Source organism: Genypterus blacodes, unplaced genomic scaffold (genome assembly GCF_046128005.1).
Source record: "Genypterus blacodes isolate CSIRO-AG114 ecotype Tasmania unplaced genomic scaffold, CSIRO-AGI_Gbla_v1 ptg000233l_1, whole genome shotgun sequence".
In the NCBI taxonomy this organism is placed as follows: Eukaryota; Metazoa; Chordata; class Actinopteri; order Ophidiiformes; family Ophidiidae; genus Genypterus; species Genypterus blacodes.
In genome coordinates, this window is record NW_027467031.1 from 493,204 (window position 1) to 511,512 (window position 18,309).

Consider the following 18,309-nt stretch of genomic DNA (forward strand, 5'->3'; position numbering starts at 1 on the left):
GTTGGATCAATCCAGCTGGATATACTGTGTGTGCAGCTCATTGATGTGGGCAGGTTCCCAACTAATCTTGAATGGATGCAGCAATTTTCTGTGTGTGTGTGTGTGTGTGTGTGTGTGTGTGTGTGTGTGTGTGTGTGTGTAGGAGCGGGACAGATCTGGAAACTGGTGGTACATGCAAATCTGAGGCCGACTGCACTGAATACAAACAAACTTGCGAAGGTTGGTCTTTGCCTGAAAGCCTCAGAACTATTTGAGGCTTTGAGGCAAAGTGGAGTTTATTTTCTCAGATAAGCTATCGTTACTCAAATTAACAGCTGACGTTTACAGAATTAGTTTACTTAACACAGAAGGTGCTTATTTTTGATCTATGCAATCAGTGGGTTTCCATAAACTGTATTGTGATTACGATATACGCATTCTGTCAATAAACTCTACATGTATTTGCTGTCAATTGTGTAAAAAAAAAAATCCAATTTGTACAGACTTTGGAAACTGTTATGTTTCTTACATATTTATGCATAATAAACAACTTTGTACAAACACTTGACTTTGATTTTGTAGCTTTCTGGGACTCAAAGAGCTTTAAGATATTGTTTACCCAATTGTTGTTATTTTTGATTGAACCATCATTTGTTTTGTTTCGTTTTAGCGCCCCCACATGGTTGCCTCATATTTGTCACGTAGTCAACACTGGACTGGCGGAGCTTCAAATCTGACCTTTGACCCTCCCGTCTATCTGATTCACAAAATCTGCATCTCACTAAGTATGACATCATGCTTTACTAAGATAAGACATTGTTAAGAGATTGACACATTCTCCAATCCTTTAATATACACTTTGATTTCCCTCATATTAACTGAAATAGACGTGAAAGATTGTGAAATAAATAAAGCTGTCAGGAGTTTGTGTTTGCTATTTCCAAAGAGGGTGGAAAACTTTATTGGTTTAATTTAAGACAGACCCACTACGTTTCTTTAATACATTCTGAGCCCTGTGGTGCAAAGCGTGTGTGTGTGTGCGACAACAACCCTCTCTTCACTCAGAAGTATCATTAACCACAAATTGAAAGTGAGGGGATGAAATGAAGCAAATTATTCAGGAGTCACACATCACCGCCGTGTAATTTCAACCTCATTTTCAGAACTGAAGCGGTGATGACTGTCATGCTGAAGCAGGATGATTAGGGATGAAGTCTTGGCTGAATGTGACATTGTGCGATTGGAAGTGAAGCCGTCTAAACTGTCACGGTACATTCACTCAAAAGGTAAATTGATTCAAGAATGATCCCACAGAAAAGCCCTAATAATAAACCTGTACGATCAACCAGCACTAAGCGGGATAGACCCACGTTTTCAGCTTCTTTATGGAAGAAAACAGAAAAGCTCCTATTGAGCCAAATATCACAGGAATGGCAGCTATAAATATCCAACTGTCATGGTAACTCTGATCTGATATCTGGCACAAACGTCATATTTAAAAAAAAATTTAGAATTCCATTGTCTTCTGGTGAGCACACAGAAACCATGGCAACATACCAGAACCAAAAACAACATTTTCCTTGAATGGTTTAAGGGCAGAAACTATAACAGCAACTTAAGTTTCCTGAAAAGGGGCAAACATATTTGATTTGATTTTTTGGCTTGATCGATTATTATAGGCTGTTTTTAGAATAAAGGCTGCAGTGGTCTGATGTGCTGTCAGATCATCAACACGATAAAACAACGCAGAGGAGCTTTTCCTTGATGTTTTAACGCGACTCTGACGATATAAAACGGTGCGATTTATGGCTTTATTTGTCCGTTTATCTTTTTATCTCTCAGCAGCTGTCGTTTACCCTCCTGTTGCATCACCCAGCACACGTCTCTCACACTGCGGTGGACGCGTCCGTCTCTCTCTCTCTTTCTCTCTCTCTCTCTCTCTTTCTGCCGTCCACAGAGACGATCAGCGGGGCAGGAGAGGCGGCAGGCAGCGTCGGGCAGGTGGGCGTGTAGCTGCTCCCGTCACACGTGGATGAATAATCACGTTATGCCAAAAAAACAAAAAATCTGATTTTACCAGAGAGAGAGCGGGGAAGAGGAAGGAGGAGGAAGACTGGTGTTGATCAAGCTGAATGAATGAATGGATGAATGAGTGAATGAATGGACCGGAGACACTCTCAACTTATAGACGCCGTCCATGGAGCCGAGTGTCCCTCAGATGTCCCCCCAGGCTGCCAGGGCACCGCGGAGCACCTGATCGTACCTGAGCCGAGACTAAACAATCGGAACATCGACGATCCAGACCCGCGCCGATCCGCCGTCTCCGTCACCCGGAGAGCAATGAGGATTTAAAAGGAGGGGGGTGAACATGAAGAATCCGCCTCGGGTCAACAATATGTCCGTGAAGGCAACATTCCTCACCCACTTTCACTCGTTATTCACGTTTTATTAACCAAACTCCGGCCCCCGGATCCGGTTAGGAAAACCGAGGAGACCGAGGATCGCCTGAATGGTTACAAACGGACTCCGGTGATTAAAGTTGCCCTTCAAGATCAATCCCAATAACAGACTCAGAGGGGGGTTTGTTTGGTGTTTCTGTGCACGGGGAGGAACAACATTGACCGGGGGCGTCATGGCGCGGCTGCTGCTGTGGGTCAACTCCGTGGTCCTGTTGCTCTTCGGCAGCGACATGTTCCTGGTGGGAGCAAGTGAGTAAGAGGAGTTCTGCTCTTCGAAAATGCGCCATTCAACTCACCTAAGCTGTGTGATTACAAAACCTTCATTTATTAATATCTCATAATATCATTATGTCATCCAGATGTTTCACACTGGCTCGTCTCTGCATTTTTTGCTCACGTCATCTCTGATTCGGTTCGGTGTATTTCCAGGCACAAACAGAAGCGACTTTGCGTTTGAATTATTGATGTAAACAACTCACGTGTCTGCCTGCTTTCTGTGTCTCATTCCAGTTATGAACCAACCATCCTTACCTTTGGTCTCAGCAGGGATTCACACTAACCTGCTCATCATTTCCACATGATTGGATCTTTACATGTCAGGCCCCTTCCCGCCTTCTTTATGTCTTACTGACTTGGCAACCGCTTTTAAAGTCTTTCATCAATATAAATTGCCTGGAGAAAACTCAGCTTTTTTCCTCCACAGCTCTAAAATAACACAATGTACCAAAGTTAAACAGCTTCAGAGCTTAAATAAAGTCAATACAGGATTACAGATTCATTACAGAACCTGCAGCATGGCTTTGTTCAGCACATATCAACTAAAACACTCTCTCTTTCTCTCTTTGTGTGTCTCCTCTCCTCCTCCCTCACACCGGCTCTCCACTCCTCCGACATTCTTCTGTCATAGAGAAAAGGGGCTTCAGAGCTTTTGTCACGCAGGCATGCCAGATGCAGGATGTAAGAGCATCTTCACTCTGAGTGGAGAGATGATTTAACATGCAGCGGGAAAAGCTACTGTTAGAATAATAAACACGGCACTGACACACATCCAGCTGCTGCAATACGCTTAGAAATAAATGACAAATCCATTGGTGGACAGCTGTTATGCATGATTCACTGATAGATCTAAATTATTTGTAAATCTCTGGAATAGTGGCACTGAATGATCAAAGGGCAGTGAGTGCATAAAGGCTGTTAACTCTTTAATTGATCATTGTAATCATGTAACAAGGTCAAATGCTAATACCGCAATTTAGAGTTTAAAAGTGAATCCCAAAAGTCGGATGTGATCTCTCTTAGAAATAACACAACCATTTGTATTTTTCTGGGTCACAAACGATGACAAGCATTGGAGGGTTGGTGCATGCAGAGAGACGATGACATGAAGCCCAAACTGCACTTCAGAGAGCAAAGAAATGTGTATCAGGATTTATTGGGGCGGCCGATGTCACATCATTCTTCAAATTGGCAATCTACTCTACATAAAACTGCTGACACATTCTTGACAAACAGTCTGTATTAGAGCTGAATCCATCAGCGAGGCTCGTGTTTGTTCATGTATTTTACGGCCCTGCTGTCAAATTGTCCCCCCCCCCCCTTCCCCCTCATGCGTGTTACTAATGAACCAGATTGCAATTACCTGGGATTTTAGTCAGGAACAAAATTGTATCTGTGTGTCTAGCATGAGTCATACAGCAAGCAGATTACACGCTTAGTCTCTGCTTTACTATCTGGAACTGTTTGAAATCGATGGTGCAAACTTGCTGATCATAAAATCTTGAAATAAGAGGACAGTGTGGATTAGAGCTCTCATCGTCCACATCACTCCCCCCCCCCCCCGCCCCCCCCCCCCCCCTCCCTCTCCCTCCAGCACCGACGCTTTGTGATGATAAAGCAATGTTAGTTCACAGCTGAACAGCCGCAGGATTTGGCGGCTGATTACATTAACCTTAGACTGACACCTGGTCCCATCTGGACCCGCTGCTGTATTACAGCTATATAGTAGTACGTGTCACTGAGAGGGAGGACAGTGTGTACCTGGAGGGACTCTATAAGGCGTGGGATCAAACCACGCTTCAATGGACCAGTCTCTCCATCTTCTGTTTCCACGTTGGCACTTTAAGCTGCTGTTTTGTTGCAGCAGGTACACGTGCAGGTACAGGCAGGGGAGATCAGGCACAGCTGCTGCACCCACATGGCGCCGGATGCCGAAGAAAGGACGGACGTGAGCGTCATCCTGCAAACAAACTCAGGGGAGGAATGCAGTTCAGAGATGAAAGCCATCAGAGGGAGCACGAGGGCAGACGGTGCTGAAGCGGAGAGAAGCAGCATGAGGTCACTGAAGAGCTCCACTAGCTGCCAGATAGCAACAGCTGTCTGACAACCGCCTGCTGTGTAAAGTAGTAGGTTTAGATTTCCTGTGGCGGATTTATAATCAATACATTATCAGTGTAAGGTTGAGGTGGGAAAACGTCAAGGCACTTTACTTACTTAATATCAGTAATAATAAGAGAAAGATTATATGACAAACAGCCACTTCACCGGAGACGATTGAGTGAAATATGATGGATAAACCTCGGTCACCTTGGTAACCCACAGTGTGGTGGAATATCAACATGAAGCGATTGCAGCGACCCGGGAGGCCTCAGGCAGACAAAGTGCAATTAGAAAACAATACACAATAGGACAAAAACACTTATCAGAGTAATGTGAGATAACAAGATGAGGACCCCCCACGGACATTTGCAGACAAATCACCTGTCAGTCAAGGCGCTCAAGGTGGTTTGTTGATGTAATCAGCCCACAGGCAAGTGCAAGTTTACATCCACTGAATAAAGACATGATACTCGCCCATCATAATGAGTTATAGACGGGTTTATCTCCATCACACATAGGAAAAGGCAATTTATAATATTTCATTAATGAGAATTCATGTATATTTTATGATGTAATACTAATTTATATAATTAATTTTTCAGAAATCGCATTCAACGCAAAATATTGGATTTCATCAGTATTGATTTGTTGTGGTGTGGACGAGGTTGCATGAATAGCCAACACACAAAGACTTTACAAATCAATCACAGGCAGAGAAAATAGATGTGCCTTTCAATGCAGAAAAAGGGATTTCAGCTGCAGAAGAGTTATGGCACTTATAGGTGACTGGTGCTGTTACGATTCCATAGAAATGCAAAGATTGAGCCGTCTGCTCGCAGGGATTTGAGTCACATTTTCAGCTTTTAGGCCTCTAAAAAAATCTTCTTACTGAACTCACTTCAGTTGTCAATGGTGTCAGATGTTGTCGCATGAGAGGAGAGACGGGGGTGCAGCAGGTAGGATGGAGGAGGAGGAGGAGGAGGGAGTTGTTCCAATTTTCTCCACGATTCCACCCGATCCACAATCTCATGTCGATCTCTGTCATCTGTCAGTGTTTGACACGGAACATCCAGTTTTCACGTCACGTTTCCTTTTCTATTCCCGGTATCTGTCATGCTCGTCTGGAAAAACGACCTACACATGCCGCAGCAGCTTTGTGTTGTTTTGACCCTAAAACTGTTATCACCTGAACAAAAAAAGTCACCGTGTAGTTTCCTGTTTCCAAAATAAGAGTCCGCGATTCAGGCCAGGCTCAAACAAATCCAAACCTTGACTCCTTCTCCATCTGCGGCGTGCCTGTGCATTATTATGCAGCCTGGCCGTGTGTCCACATCCCAAGAGGGTCTTACCAATTGTTTGCACTGACACACACACCTCCAGCTGCAGTGACCTATAGTTGTTTGATTTCAGGGTCTAACGCAACACATCATCTGGATTAGAGCGACTCAGGACACCGGGCAAATAACAAACACAGACTGAAGTTTAATTGAATCGACCAGTGACTTCATATTAAAATGTAAAGAGCTTAAAATTCAACCACCTTCAGTTGGGAAAGAGCCGTCATGGAGGAAGAGGACATTTACACATTAGCGATGATTTATGGCACAAGTGTCACTCGCGCCATCACTGGTAAATGAGTCGCGGCCGATGCATCATGGTTACCGCCTGCGCCTCTGCCTGTGCGTGGGCGTCTGTAACCTCCATTACCTTAAAGGACAATGAGTTTGAGTCAAAGTGAACACGTGGCATGAATGTCGTGCCTGATTTGGGATCATTATGGCAACGTCGTATGTTTTAAGTCGACGAAAAATCAATTTAAAGTGTCGTAATCGCTCTCGGCAAATGTTCCCGTCTCCTAACGCCAGGTGTTACGTCGTCTTGTCGCCACCAAGACACAAGGACGCAGAAACCATTAATGTACATAGATGTGCCACTCATAGCCTCACAGCGTCTGAAATATTAGGGACAATTTGCACAATGTGACTTTCCCGCTCCTTGACCGAGGTCTTAACGCGTTGCGACACCTGTGCCCATAAAGCAGAGTCTCATTATACGGACCAAATGAGACGGACGGAACCTCTCAGCCGCCCGCCGGGTGTCCATTCGTCAGTCTCTCGCACAAAGCAATCTTATATGTGAGCGTCAGAACGGCGAAAAACCATCCCAGGGCTTGACCGTGACCTCCTGCGGTCCATCATGCCACAGAGCGCAGGAACAGGTAGAAGCTGGCAAAGACAGATAGGCCGACCCACCCGCCCCACACACACACACACACCCTCAACCCTGCGAGTGCTGTGACCTTTAGCCACGTCGTTGGCTGAAAATTGATTGTCATTTTGATGCAACGTGCAGTCGCTCACCTTTAGCAGCTGAACACTGAGGGCCATGATTGATGGTGTCCCATATGAAATGGAGAGTTTGATGAGAGAGTGTGAGAGAGAGAGAGAGACAGAGAGAGAGCGAGAGAGAGGGAGGGGGGGAGGGAGGTAGAGAGAGAGGGAGCGAGATCATCTTTCTCTCTGAAATGCACTTTTTGATCAAATATTGTGCTTGGACTGTATATATTAACTCACATTATTGCATAATCTATCAGGGTTATTATTGCGGCCGTGCCTCCTATGCTAATAAAAGGCTTTAAATAGTAACAGACTTTATATAATTAATGCTCACTCTGAAGTGCCGTTCATTCCCAGGATTGCCGTTTGTGAAAGCTCATATACGGCTTATTGATATCTGCCACATCACAGCTTTAAAATGTTTTTATCAGGCAGTAAATCATTCATCAGCGCTCCTTCCTGCTCTGTACATTATTGTCCAATCTCCCTAAAGTCCTTTTCTCCCCCCGACAGAGCGAGACATACATTTCCACTCACCTAACCTCCTCCACGCTGCATCAGTTACATTCTGTGACAACACACAAAGTCCATTAGGGCCGGTGTCAATGAGAAAAAGGCCTCCAGTCCCATCTCACCCAACCATCTGACCCCTGTGATTTCGCGGGGGACTGTAAAGCTCCACAGACCCTCTATTGGACCTGTCACCCTCTGCTACCCCGGCCCGTTTCTCAGGCTTTTGTCCCGCTTCACAATCAGCACGTCCACCGGAGGCTTAATCATGATGGATGGCTGCGAAGGGGACAGGGGTGAGGAAACTCAGCCCCTGTCCAAGAGAGGTGGACACAAAGTGGACATGGTTGTTGCCTTTAAAACAGACATGGCCGACAGGTTGAAGGACAAGGCAGTTGGGAGGGAAGGGGATGAGCTGAAACAGTCAGACCACAGCAGGTGAATGCCTTCCGAAATCCAAAAGATCAATGCTGTGTTTACGTTCGCTCGTTTTAGCCCAATAGCTCAGTGGCCATTGTCGTAAAACGCTTTTGAAGATATCGTCCAAAGACAATTCACCCACAAAACTGGCAACGGGCACCAGAGACTAAATACTGGCCGTTCCCTGTTGATATAAGACAAACAGCTGTGGTGTGGCACTTTAAGGCAGCTGCTTGTACTGAGCTTTAGTGGTGGTGGAGCAATAAATCGCCGACACAGAGGCGCCAAACTCACCACTTAAGCCAACAGACAAAAGGAGTCTGATCTATTTCCCTCCTCCCTCCATCCAGACAGGCCACCGGCTCCCGTCAACGTGTCCGTCATGCACCTGCGGGCCGACTCGGCGACCGTCTTCTGGGAGGTCCCTGAAGGCGACGTCATCATCGGCTTCTCCATCTCGCAACAGGTACGTTTGACGAGTTCAATGGGCCGGCGGAGCAAAAAACAACAACAATGGAATGACGTCAGGTTCAATTTCTGGCTGTTGAAGCTTCATTGGCGTTGGCGGCGCGTTGGCACGGTGCCGCCGTCGTGTCGTGGTGATAAGACCTTGACGCGTCGCGCAGCCAGAAGGTAGAAGAAAGACGAGCACCTGCTGTTCACTTTCACCCTTTCACACTTTGACAGACGCAAGGAATTGGCTGAGGAAATATTTTTTTGGCAATGAAAATGATAATGAATTCTCTTCGGTGGAGAACTTACGTGCTCAGCAGAAAGACATCATCACTCTGCGTGGCCTGAGATTGCCAAGCAGCGGCACTTTGAGTTTGGAGAGGAGTTACTAAGAAAACAAAGATGTATTGCAGTCAGAATGTTTATCTTATGAAACCCCCTCGACCTGAGATCCAAATATAGAGAAGTTATTTAATGTTTGTTGACAGATGGCCCATATTTCATTATCAAAGCCAAACAACAACAGATATAGATTTAGAAGGTCCCCAAAAATGAAGGAGTGGGACTTTGAATCTCTGTCTCAAGCAGCTCCCAGTGTCAAGCACCATTTATTTTTATCTTTATCATTTTACAGGGTGATAGGTTTGTTTATTGGGCATCAATCCCAGTATTTCATAGATCTCTCTCCTTGCTTGTTGATTGATTTATTCCTCTTCATTCTTCCGATCCTTCCCCAGAGGCAGGATGCGCACATGCAGCGGTTCATCCGCGAGGTCAACACCACCAGCCGCTCGTGCGTCCTGTGGGACCTGGAGGAGGAGACGGATTACATCATCCAGGTGCAGTCCATCGGGCTGTACGGAGAGAGCCAAGCCAGCAAGAAGGTCCACTTCCGCACCCTCAAGAAGACCGACCGCTTCTCCTCCAACAGCTCCAACCAAGGTACTCCTTTCTTACAAAAGCAGAACCCGGGGTTTTTGCTTCACTCTTTCGCCATGGCAACCCTGGCCTGGTATGAGAGGAAACGAGACAGCAGCTGGGTTACGTAGCGTGATGTCTTTGCTTTTAAGCCCCCGTGCGTTTGCTCCAGGCCTCTTTTTCCCCCTCTTCAACTCATTTCAGACACTTTACCGGCTGTTGCACCAGAGCCTCTTCTGGCTGTTGAATGCTTTTAAGCACAGTGACATTGAAAGTGAGCTGCAGTAAAGGCTGGAGCAGACATAAGTGCAAGTAAGCTTAAGCCCCCCCTCCCCCTCCCCCTCCCCCTCCTGGAGCATCTCCCCGGGGGCCTCTGCACCTCCCACAGGTTTATTTTCAACCATACTCCAATTCATTATTGACAAAGCAAGCAGCAAAGCTCCTCTGAATCACTTTGGTGACTAATCAGGATTGTGACACACACTTAGAGATCCAGGCTCTGTGTTTGCTTCAGGGGCTGCAGGAAATGTGAGTATCCTGACCGAGAAAGGATTTGAAAAGATTCTTCAATTGTGATTGTGAGAGAAATGATCGCCGTCTGCATGCTGGAAACATTCATTCCATCGTCATTATCATGGTCCGGTTCAGTTGGTGTGGAGGCAGAAGTGCTGATGTAAGGGAATCATAAATGTTTCTGTTCAGCTGACTCAGGTTGGGTACCATTAGTTAAGCTGGCAAGATCAGCCAAAGTGAAAGAGAAAGAAACTAATTCATGCTCAACCTCGACACCAGAGCCTGTATGTGGTCCATTAGGCTAATACAGGACGCTGGCATTAAGGTGCATTTCCGTTTTTGTACGTCAACATCTAACATTAAGGAAATTGCAAGAAAAAAGGGACGTAAAGTTAAGAACCAGGCTTCAATATAGGCTGCGTTAGACGTGGAAGGAGCCGGGATCAGTGTGAGATACCCTCCTACTTCCTACTAGACTCATTTGCAACATTAATGTGGTTTTGTAGCCCTGTGAGTGTTCCAAGTGGGTCAGAAAAACAACTCAGTGAATTGATGAGCTTTATTTTGGGGCGGGTTTGTATTTGTTTGTAAGCGATGTAGAGGCAGAAATCTATTGCAAGCACTCCTAAACAATCGCATCAAGTTTATTTGTAGAGCCTTTATTGACCTGATAACCCCATTTTCTTCACTGTCTGTCTCACTGTGTAGGTGTAATCGTACAATTTGTGAGGCTCAAATAGTGTTTGAACTTCAGTCCTGCAAAGTGACCCATTTTCAAACGTGCACCACGTTAAGAATAGAATCTACGGTCTAGTTAAGCTCTTTCCGTTCATGTTTAATGCTAAATGATAAGAATAACTCCTTTTGTTATCATTGATAGTCAAAATGCAGTATTTGTCTGAATGTTGGGATGGTTGACGACCCTGTTAGAGCGAGACAACAACGTCAAGACGGAAGAATAAAGAGACGCTTTAGTGAGCACACCAGGTCACATAAACTTGGTTGCATTGAAACACTTCACATCACTTAATGACATCATCAACTAACTCCTGTAACCTTTGACAATGATTTTCTGTCTTCTAAAAAAAATATGGAGCTGCTGTGTCATGGTGATTGGACAAAAGAGAATTCAATTGTGTTTTAATATAAAGTTTCTAAAGTACTAAAATAAGCGGCGATACCATCTTCCTCCTTTATAAACTCGGGTGCACCTCAGCTGATGCCGCCGCCTTAAAAAGCTTTTTAATCCCACAGTCATCTCAGAGATCTTTGTCACAGCCAAGTGCTCCCACTGAGGGTAAACTGATTTGCTGCATGTCCCGGCTATTCATGATACCATGAATCAATAGTGCTTTTATTCTCCTCAATGCATTGCCCTCCAGTAATATGATTACATACTGGAGCATGTGGCTGGAGAGGTTAACCCACTCTGATGTGATTCTGAATCCATCTATTTCATATAAAGCACTTCCTGGCAGGTGCATGTATATATACAGTATATAAAGGCTGTACGTTGCAGGAGAAATTGAATCTAAATTAGTCGCTGTGCATTTTTTTGTCAGGATCAATATGTCTTTCAAAGTTAACTCCAATACCATTAGTTCCCTGAAGAGCCTTAAATCAGGGATGGGGTCACGTGCTGTGGCCCCCCTTCAACCGAGACGTATGTGAAGCACAGAGCCACTTCCTCCTTCTGTGTGTTTCTAGAATAGTTGAGTATTCATACAATTTGATTCATATCCATTTATTTGCAGTAAATCTGAATAATTTAAAGAATTTGATGAGTTAAGGGAGAAAAATAAGACATTTATAAAGGGTAAATGGGATTATTGTGTCCGACAGTTTGAACAATCAGGTCACAGGCGTTGTACAATAATCTCCAGATACCATATATAAATAGAAATGAAGCCTGTGGGAATGTCTGAAGCCTTCACACAGGAGGGCAAAAAGAAATAAGAGACAATGTTTGTTTTGGTGCATGAAAGTCTTGTCAAACATGGCTGAGCAGGGGGTCCCTTCAGACACAATTACTCTGTCTCAGGGGACCGAAGAGAAGCCTGACGATACAGAGGAAGAGCAATGAAACAAAGAAGAGAAGAGCAATGAAACGCTCTGCAACACACTGGAACCAACAGGTGTCACCTTCTTGTTTTGATTTTGGTTAACAGCAATACGTTTACATAGGAAGACAATCACATAGAAGTGAATAGAGTATGAACAAGTCGACAGTGAAAGCAGCTCAAGATTCCATCAGAGGTTCAATTCCTCCACACACACACACACACACACACACACACACACACACACACACACAGCGCTCTGGGATTTGAGACGAGCAGGCTGGTGGAGGTAATTATCCCATTCCAATCCAGGCGCCTCAGAAGAGAGTGAGGACAGAATCAAACTGCATATTTGACTCTATGAAATATGTATTAAACTGCAGCCGGACGAGTTAGGCAGCTCATTTGGAAATTCTTCCAACGCGATAAATCCATCTTTGCATTTAGAATAAATGTCGACACATATTGGCACCATCGAGCAAAAAAGATGCAACAAAATATTTTTGAGGACAAGATGAAGCTGAATTGAAAAGCGCTGTAGGAGAGTTTTGCCGAATACCAAATCCTCATTACCAGAGCAGCTTCTGAGGCGCTGTCAGCACCCGGACACTTCTACCAGCAGTTTCTACATTTCCAGACCTCAAACTGTCCTCGGAAGTTAGAGAGAGCAATTCAGAAATATCGTTTGTGAATGCAAATGTAGTCCTCAGACCAGTCTGGAAACTTGCTGGATAATATTTGCTGAACTAAATGAGATTTGTAGTGAGGATGAGATGCATGGTGAATAAAGTGGAGCAGACTGTCACTGTGCATTTTAGTACTGATGGAGCTCAGTGAGGCAGCAGATGAGGTGAGATGAGGTGAAAGGTTAGAAACAGGTTGCAGAATACTCATAAATAAAGCAAGAATTAAGAGCTTTTTTATTTCTTCACAGTGTTTTTGTTCTGCAAAATTTTGTATTTTCCTGAGCTTGGATTTCATGACAGCCCACTTGATAATTCCAACAAACATTAATATATGACCTTTGTTTTTACACATAGGGAGTTTCCTGACCCCTGGCCTGGTAATTGCTCTCACGTTCAGTTAGCTGACAGTCAGACATTGAGGGCCAGCATCCGTACAGCTTGATTCACTCAGGGAGCCAATTGGGGAAAGTGGCGCTCTGGAAGAGTTCCATCCACGTGGCTTTAAAGATAGTTTGGAGGGCGGACACAGGCCTTTATTCAATCTACTTAATGGAGGGTAAATGCTACAAAATGAACGTGTGAGTTTTCTCTTACGACTACAGGTTTTTTTTTTTGTCAAATAACGTAAAAGTCAGGAGATAGAGTGAACATCCATTTGGCTCGTCCGTACTGACAGATGCAAGTTTTATGATGTTTGAAGACTCCATGTGTATTTAGCCATTTTTTAATCTGGTAGTTTTCTGTTTACTCTGTTATTCTTTGGTGCTGTGGTCACCAAACCTTCTCAAATCTCTCGGATGCAGACTGAAGCTGAAGCTGAGACTCAAGACTCAGGTCTGGAGATGTGGCTTAGACCAATGAGGGTTTAGAAGACTTATAGACATCAAATGACCTTAAACAATAACAAGGACTGTGGAGTTTCTGTCTGTGTCTTTCCATTTTGTTTCCATTGTAATCTTGAGTGGGTATTAGCCACTAACACTCTGTTATTGTTGTCTTGTTGTCTTCAGATGACCCCACTGTGCAGGGCCTGGACAAGTCCCGACATCTACAAACAGGAGAGATGATCATCATCGTGGTGGTTTTGCTGATGTGGGCAGGTAGGTTTGTAGAACACAAAATGTCTCAGATGTCTCAGGATGAACAGATCGGTCATCTTGCATAAAATAGTAGTGGAAGTTGACGCTGCCTGCAAAATAAACGGTCCACTTCCAGACGTCCTGCTCCTTTTGGATAGTTTTACGACAAACATTTTCTTAACTCTTAAAAAATTCCTCCATTCAAGCTTCTGTCCCCTGGAGGAGGTTTGTTGATTAATGAAGTGTTGAGGCACAATGGGAAGTGGCACATCTGACAGGCTGCCAGGAGTCCCCACCCCCTCCCCCCCTCCCCCTGGGCAACAGCCTGAGATGTTAAATAATCCCTAATCAAAAGAGCCAAAGCAGTGGAGGAGATCAGAGGAGGTGCTGGATCTAAAAGAGGAAACGTCGCTTCTCACCAGCGGCACAAACTCATCAAGACTTGGATGAGAAAAATTCTTGCTTATTATAGCTGCTCCACAAATTTGCAATCAGTTACGAGCTACATTTCTTTTTTTACAACTTTGAAATGAATACAACTGACATATATATATATGCTCTTAGCTGTTGGTTTTGGAAGGAAATGCGCTTACGATTTCTCGTGACCTGAAGTTCTTTTTTCTACCTTTGTTGAACGCACTTATTGGAAGTCGCTTTGGATAAAAGCGTCTGCTAAATGAACGTAATGTAATGTAATGTAATGTGTCTGCTGACAGAAAGTGATGGGAAACATTCATTTATACTGTGAGCTTTAATTTAATTGTGTGGTCTCCCTTTACTGAAACTCAAAGAGATTAAACAACATACTGTTTATGTTTAATGCTTTAATGCTCCTTCATACTGCGATGCTGAATACACATCACATTGTTGGTTAATTAAATGAATGATATGATACGCTGTGTGATATTTCTCACAGCAGTCCGGCTCTCATTAGCTGAACATTTGTAACACTTTCTGTATATTTAATGAAAATGTTTCCATACAAATTTATAACCCCGCTAAAGCAAAACAAGTCAATTGCACGCACGCTGACTATTTATCTAAACTGGAGGCGCTGCTGCGTCTGACAGATTGTGAAATGCAACACGGCAAATTCCACAGAGAGTTTCTGTCTTCCAAGCTTTCAGATCAAGGCGCCGGCGTCACACTCCTCATGGGAACAGAATTCCATTATACGCATTGCCTTTCAACGTGCGCAGCTGGAGGAAGTGGTGACATGTGTATGATTGACAGTTGCCACCTTATGACTGAATTCCTGCCCTCTTTGTGTGTGTCTGTGTGCGTTTTGTCCTCGTGTGGCAGCCGTCATTGCGCTATTCTGCCGACAGTATGACATCATCAAGGACAACGACTCGGGTAACAGTAAGGAGAAGGCCAAGCCATCTTCGGAGAGGAGCACGCCGGAGCATCACAGCGGGGGGCTGCTGAGGAGCAAGGTGAGCGTGACCCCTTGACCATGAACCTGGGGTCAGCAAGCACAATTTGTCTGAGTTTAAACATGAATGAACGGCTAACTAACACTACCTTTTGGGCTTGTTGGGCTTCTTTGATACCTGATGACAGCCAAGGAGATTTTTGCCTGTGTGTGTGTGTGTGTGTGTGTGTGTGTGTGTGTGTGTGTGTGTGTGTGTGTGTGTGTGTGTGTGTGTGTGTGCAAGATAATACTTAAGGTCTTGATCATAGTTTTCACATTGTTTTCAGGCCATAGACAACCATTCAGACTGCCTATCTGGTGTTAACACTAGTTTACCACTAGATGGTAGCAAAGACTTGTTCATGGCATTTGTAGTTACAAAACTCAATCCAGAACAGCGATTCCCATTCTTATCTGCCGTTGTCATTGACATTACCACGGGAAGGTTTCAAGATGAAGGATTGCGATTGTAAAAGTGGAAAGAGAGAGCAAAAATGTGCGATTTATGTTTCTATATAAGTCGGATAAAATATTTATTTAAGTCACAACTCAGGTCTGATGTCGCTCCCTTTGTCTCTGTACTTGTGCTTGTAGTTGTGCCGTGTTTGTGATTAGTGTGCCGCTCTGGTCTTGTGTCCTTGAGGTGTTTACAATGTGTCTGTTAGAGGGATAGTTTCATCCTATCCCTTCCCAATTGCCGAAAAAAAGAGACCTCACCCATCTGAAAGTTTGTGCGTCTGCATCAATTCTGATCAGTTTTGTGCTGAAATTAAACGATGCCGGCTCGCTTCCCATGTCTGAGGTCGCCCTCGCTCAGACAGCCCTGTTAATGGAACTGACCACGGAGCTTATATGTGGAGCTTTGACTTTTACACGGGGCAATTCATTCTCTCCGTGACCCCTCTCTGATGATGTCAGGATCCATTCCAGCTCTGCATTTACTGTGCCGCAATCCCCGGCATACAACGCAGTTCTCACCTTCAAATAATCCTAAGCACTATCTCGTATTCTACAGGGCGTCTAGCTGAATTCCTCCTCCACACCTTTAATCATAGGAATTCCCTCCGGGCCTTCACGGCTACATTTATCCTCTGCAACTGTGCTTCTTACACAATTTACAACAAAGGAAATGCATACGGCGCAGCAGCGGAGGAGGGATGCTGTTGCTGCATGTTATATAAGACCACAGGACGGCTTTATTTTGAGCCGCGGCTAATGCAGTGAATGAAACAGCAGAGATGTCTGTGCTTATAAAAAATACATGCAATCGAGTACCCGTGAAATCAAGATTTGCATATGTGGAGAGATGGAACTAACAGCAGCAAACTAACAAGAGGGGCTGAGTAATGAGACGGTGGTTGATCGATACTTGAGGTGCGAGTGTTGGACCCCTGGGCAGGATTTTACTTGACATATTCCCTAGTTGAAGTTAGTCACAGATCACCCCGTCCGCTCGTTTTCCTCCCGAATGTTGGAGTTTGAAAAAAGAACTATAAGAATGTCCAAACGAGGCTATTAGCGGCTAATCGCTTAGCTTCACGTTTGTCTTTGCCTCTGCCTAAAGATCTTTCAAAACTGGAAAACAATTCTAAATGTGTTCTTTGTGTGTGTGTGTGTTTCTTTGTGTCTGCGCTAGGGTCGATATTCACAAGCTGTAGCGTGGCTGTTGTTCATAAACTATGCATGCTGTCCGACCCAAAGAATCTGGCATTTTATATGTGGCTAATAAATAAAGCAGCAGTTGCACAAACGAGCCTCGTACTTTGACTCTGGGTTTATATGTTAAGCGGTGAATTTTCAGAGGTGCTTGGAAAGAAGTAAACAGTCGTGTTGGTCCCTGTAAATCAGCTCTGGAGACAGAACAGATGGATCCACCTCTGCCTTAAATGATCCTTCAAGCTATAACTTACAGGCAATAAACATCGTTGAAGCAGTAAGTGAGAAATAAATACTGAGACAAAGATTGTCGTGTCTCCCAAACGTACAATAGCTCTGTCACTGTTGTCACTCAGGGAAATAAGAGTTTTGCTCTCGTAGATCAAATCGTGTCGCTAACAATCGTAGCAACAGGATTTTTTGTCTCCTAAGCTGATTTCTATCTTTTTTTATCTTTTGCAGTTTCATCCCTCTGTGCCATCCATCAACATCATTGAAGTTTGAGGGGAAGGTCAGGAGGCAGATGTTTGATTTCTCTCCTGGGATCACCTCGTTCTCCACCTTTGTCGCCGGTGAGGACAGACATCTGTGCTAAATAAGAAAAAGAACTGCAGAGGGAAGTCAGTGAACGGAACCTTAACATGCACGGAGACTTTGTGGGACAAATGTCGATACCAAGCTGCAGATACACACTCGATTTACTCATTTACACACACATACACACACACACAACTTGTAGCTTGAAAGAAACCAATTACTGTGGGTGGGTAGTGCATTCAGTAATGTTTTCCCATGGTGCAGTTAACATCGATGTTCCTGCCAGGTGCTTGGTATATTATTGCAATACAAGATACACACTGACTCATCTCTGGGACGCCTGCTGACTGTACATACGCTGTGTACTTTTGATATTGGCACGTATAACTAGATACCATGTTCATGTTAGAAGCACCTCAGCTCACCATTTCCCCCTTCCCCCATTTCTTGCATTTCGTGTCGATGTGCTGCTAAATCAAACGTACCTTACTGTCTGAATGATGGCTGAATCACTAACTGAACACTGACTAAGTTGTTAAAATGTCATCTTGTGAATAATAACATTGTATTTTTTCATATTTATATATAACTTGAATCATGTCTGTACATATTTCATTCATTTACTACTAAAAAGAAGTTGCATGCAGGTCATCCGCCTGTAGAGTAGCGTTTCGGTGTGCGTCACCAAAAATGTACAAATAAAACACGAGTACAATGTTGTGAAACTCCCCAAGCTGTTTTAGATTTGTTTCCCACATTAATGCTGAACTAAAACATAAAAAAATAAAATTCAACACTTTTTGAAGAAACAGCTGCAGAGTCTATGAGGAGAACAGGTAAAGTCACTGCCTGATTGCTCAATCAGCTGCAGCTGTGGCAGCGACACACAGGTGCAACCGATTACCACTTAGAC

The 18,309-nt window shown here is 44.2% G+C and overlaps 1 protein-coding gene across 1 annotated transcript; it reads left to right on the forward strand.

Annotated features, from left to right (window-relative positions):
• The first annotated feature begins 1,950 nt into the window (after positions 1 to 1,950).
• On the forward strand, positions 1,951 to 18,093 carry fndc4a (fibronectin type III domain containing 4a). The gene is made up of 6 exons (XM_076170891.1): positions 1,951 to 2,687; positions 8,431 to 8,546; positions 9,271 to 9,475; positions 13,721 to 13,810; positions 15,092 to 15,225; positions 17,322 to 18,093. The coding sequence occupies exons 1-6, from the start codon at positions 2,612 to 2,614 to the stop codon at positions 17,361 to 17,363; spliced, it is 663 nt and encodes a 220-aa protein (XP_076027006.1). The 5' UTR covers positions 1,951 to 2,611; the 3' UTR covers positions 17,364 to 18,093.
• The last annotated feature ends 216 nt before the right edge of the window (positions 18,094 to 18,309 follow it).

Excerpts from the sequence above, each read along its gene's own strand:
- fndc4a (XM_076170891.1), top strand. The coding sequence starts at position 2,612 with ATGGCGCGGCTGCTGCTGTGGGTCAACTCCGTGGTCCTGTTGCTCTTC. Across the intron at positions 2,688-8,430 it reads CATGTTCCTGGTGGGAGCAA|ACAGGCCACCGGCTCCCGTC; the intron begins GTGAGTAAGAGG and ends CCCTCCATCCAG. Across the intron at positions 9,476-13,720 it reads CTCCAACAGCTCCAACCAAG|ATGACCCCACTGTGCAGGGC; the intron begins GTACTCCTTTCT and ends TGTTGTCTTCAG.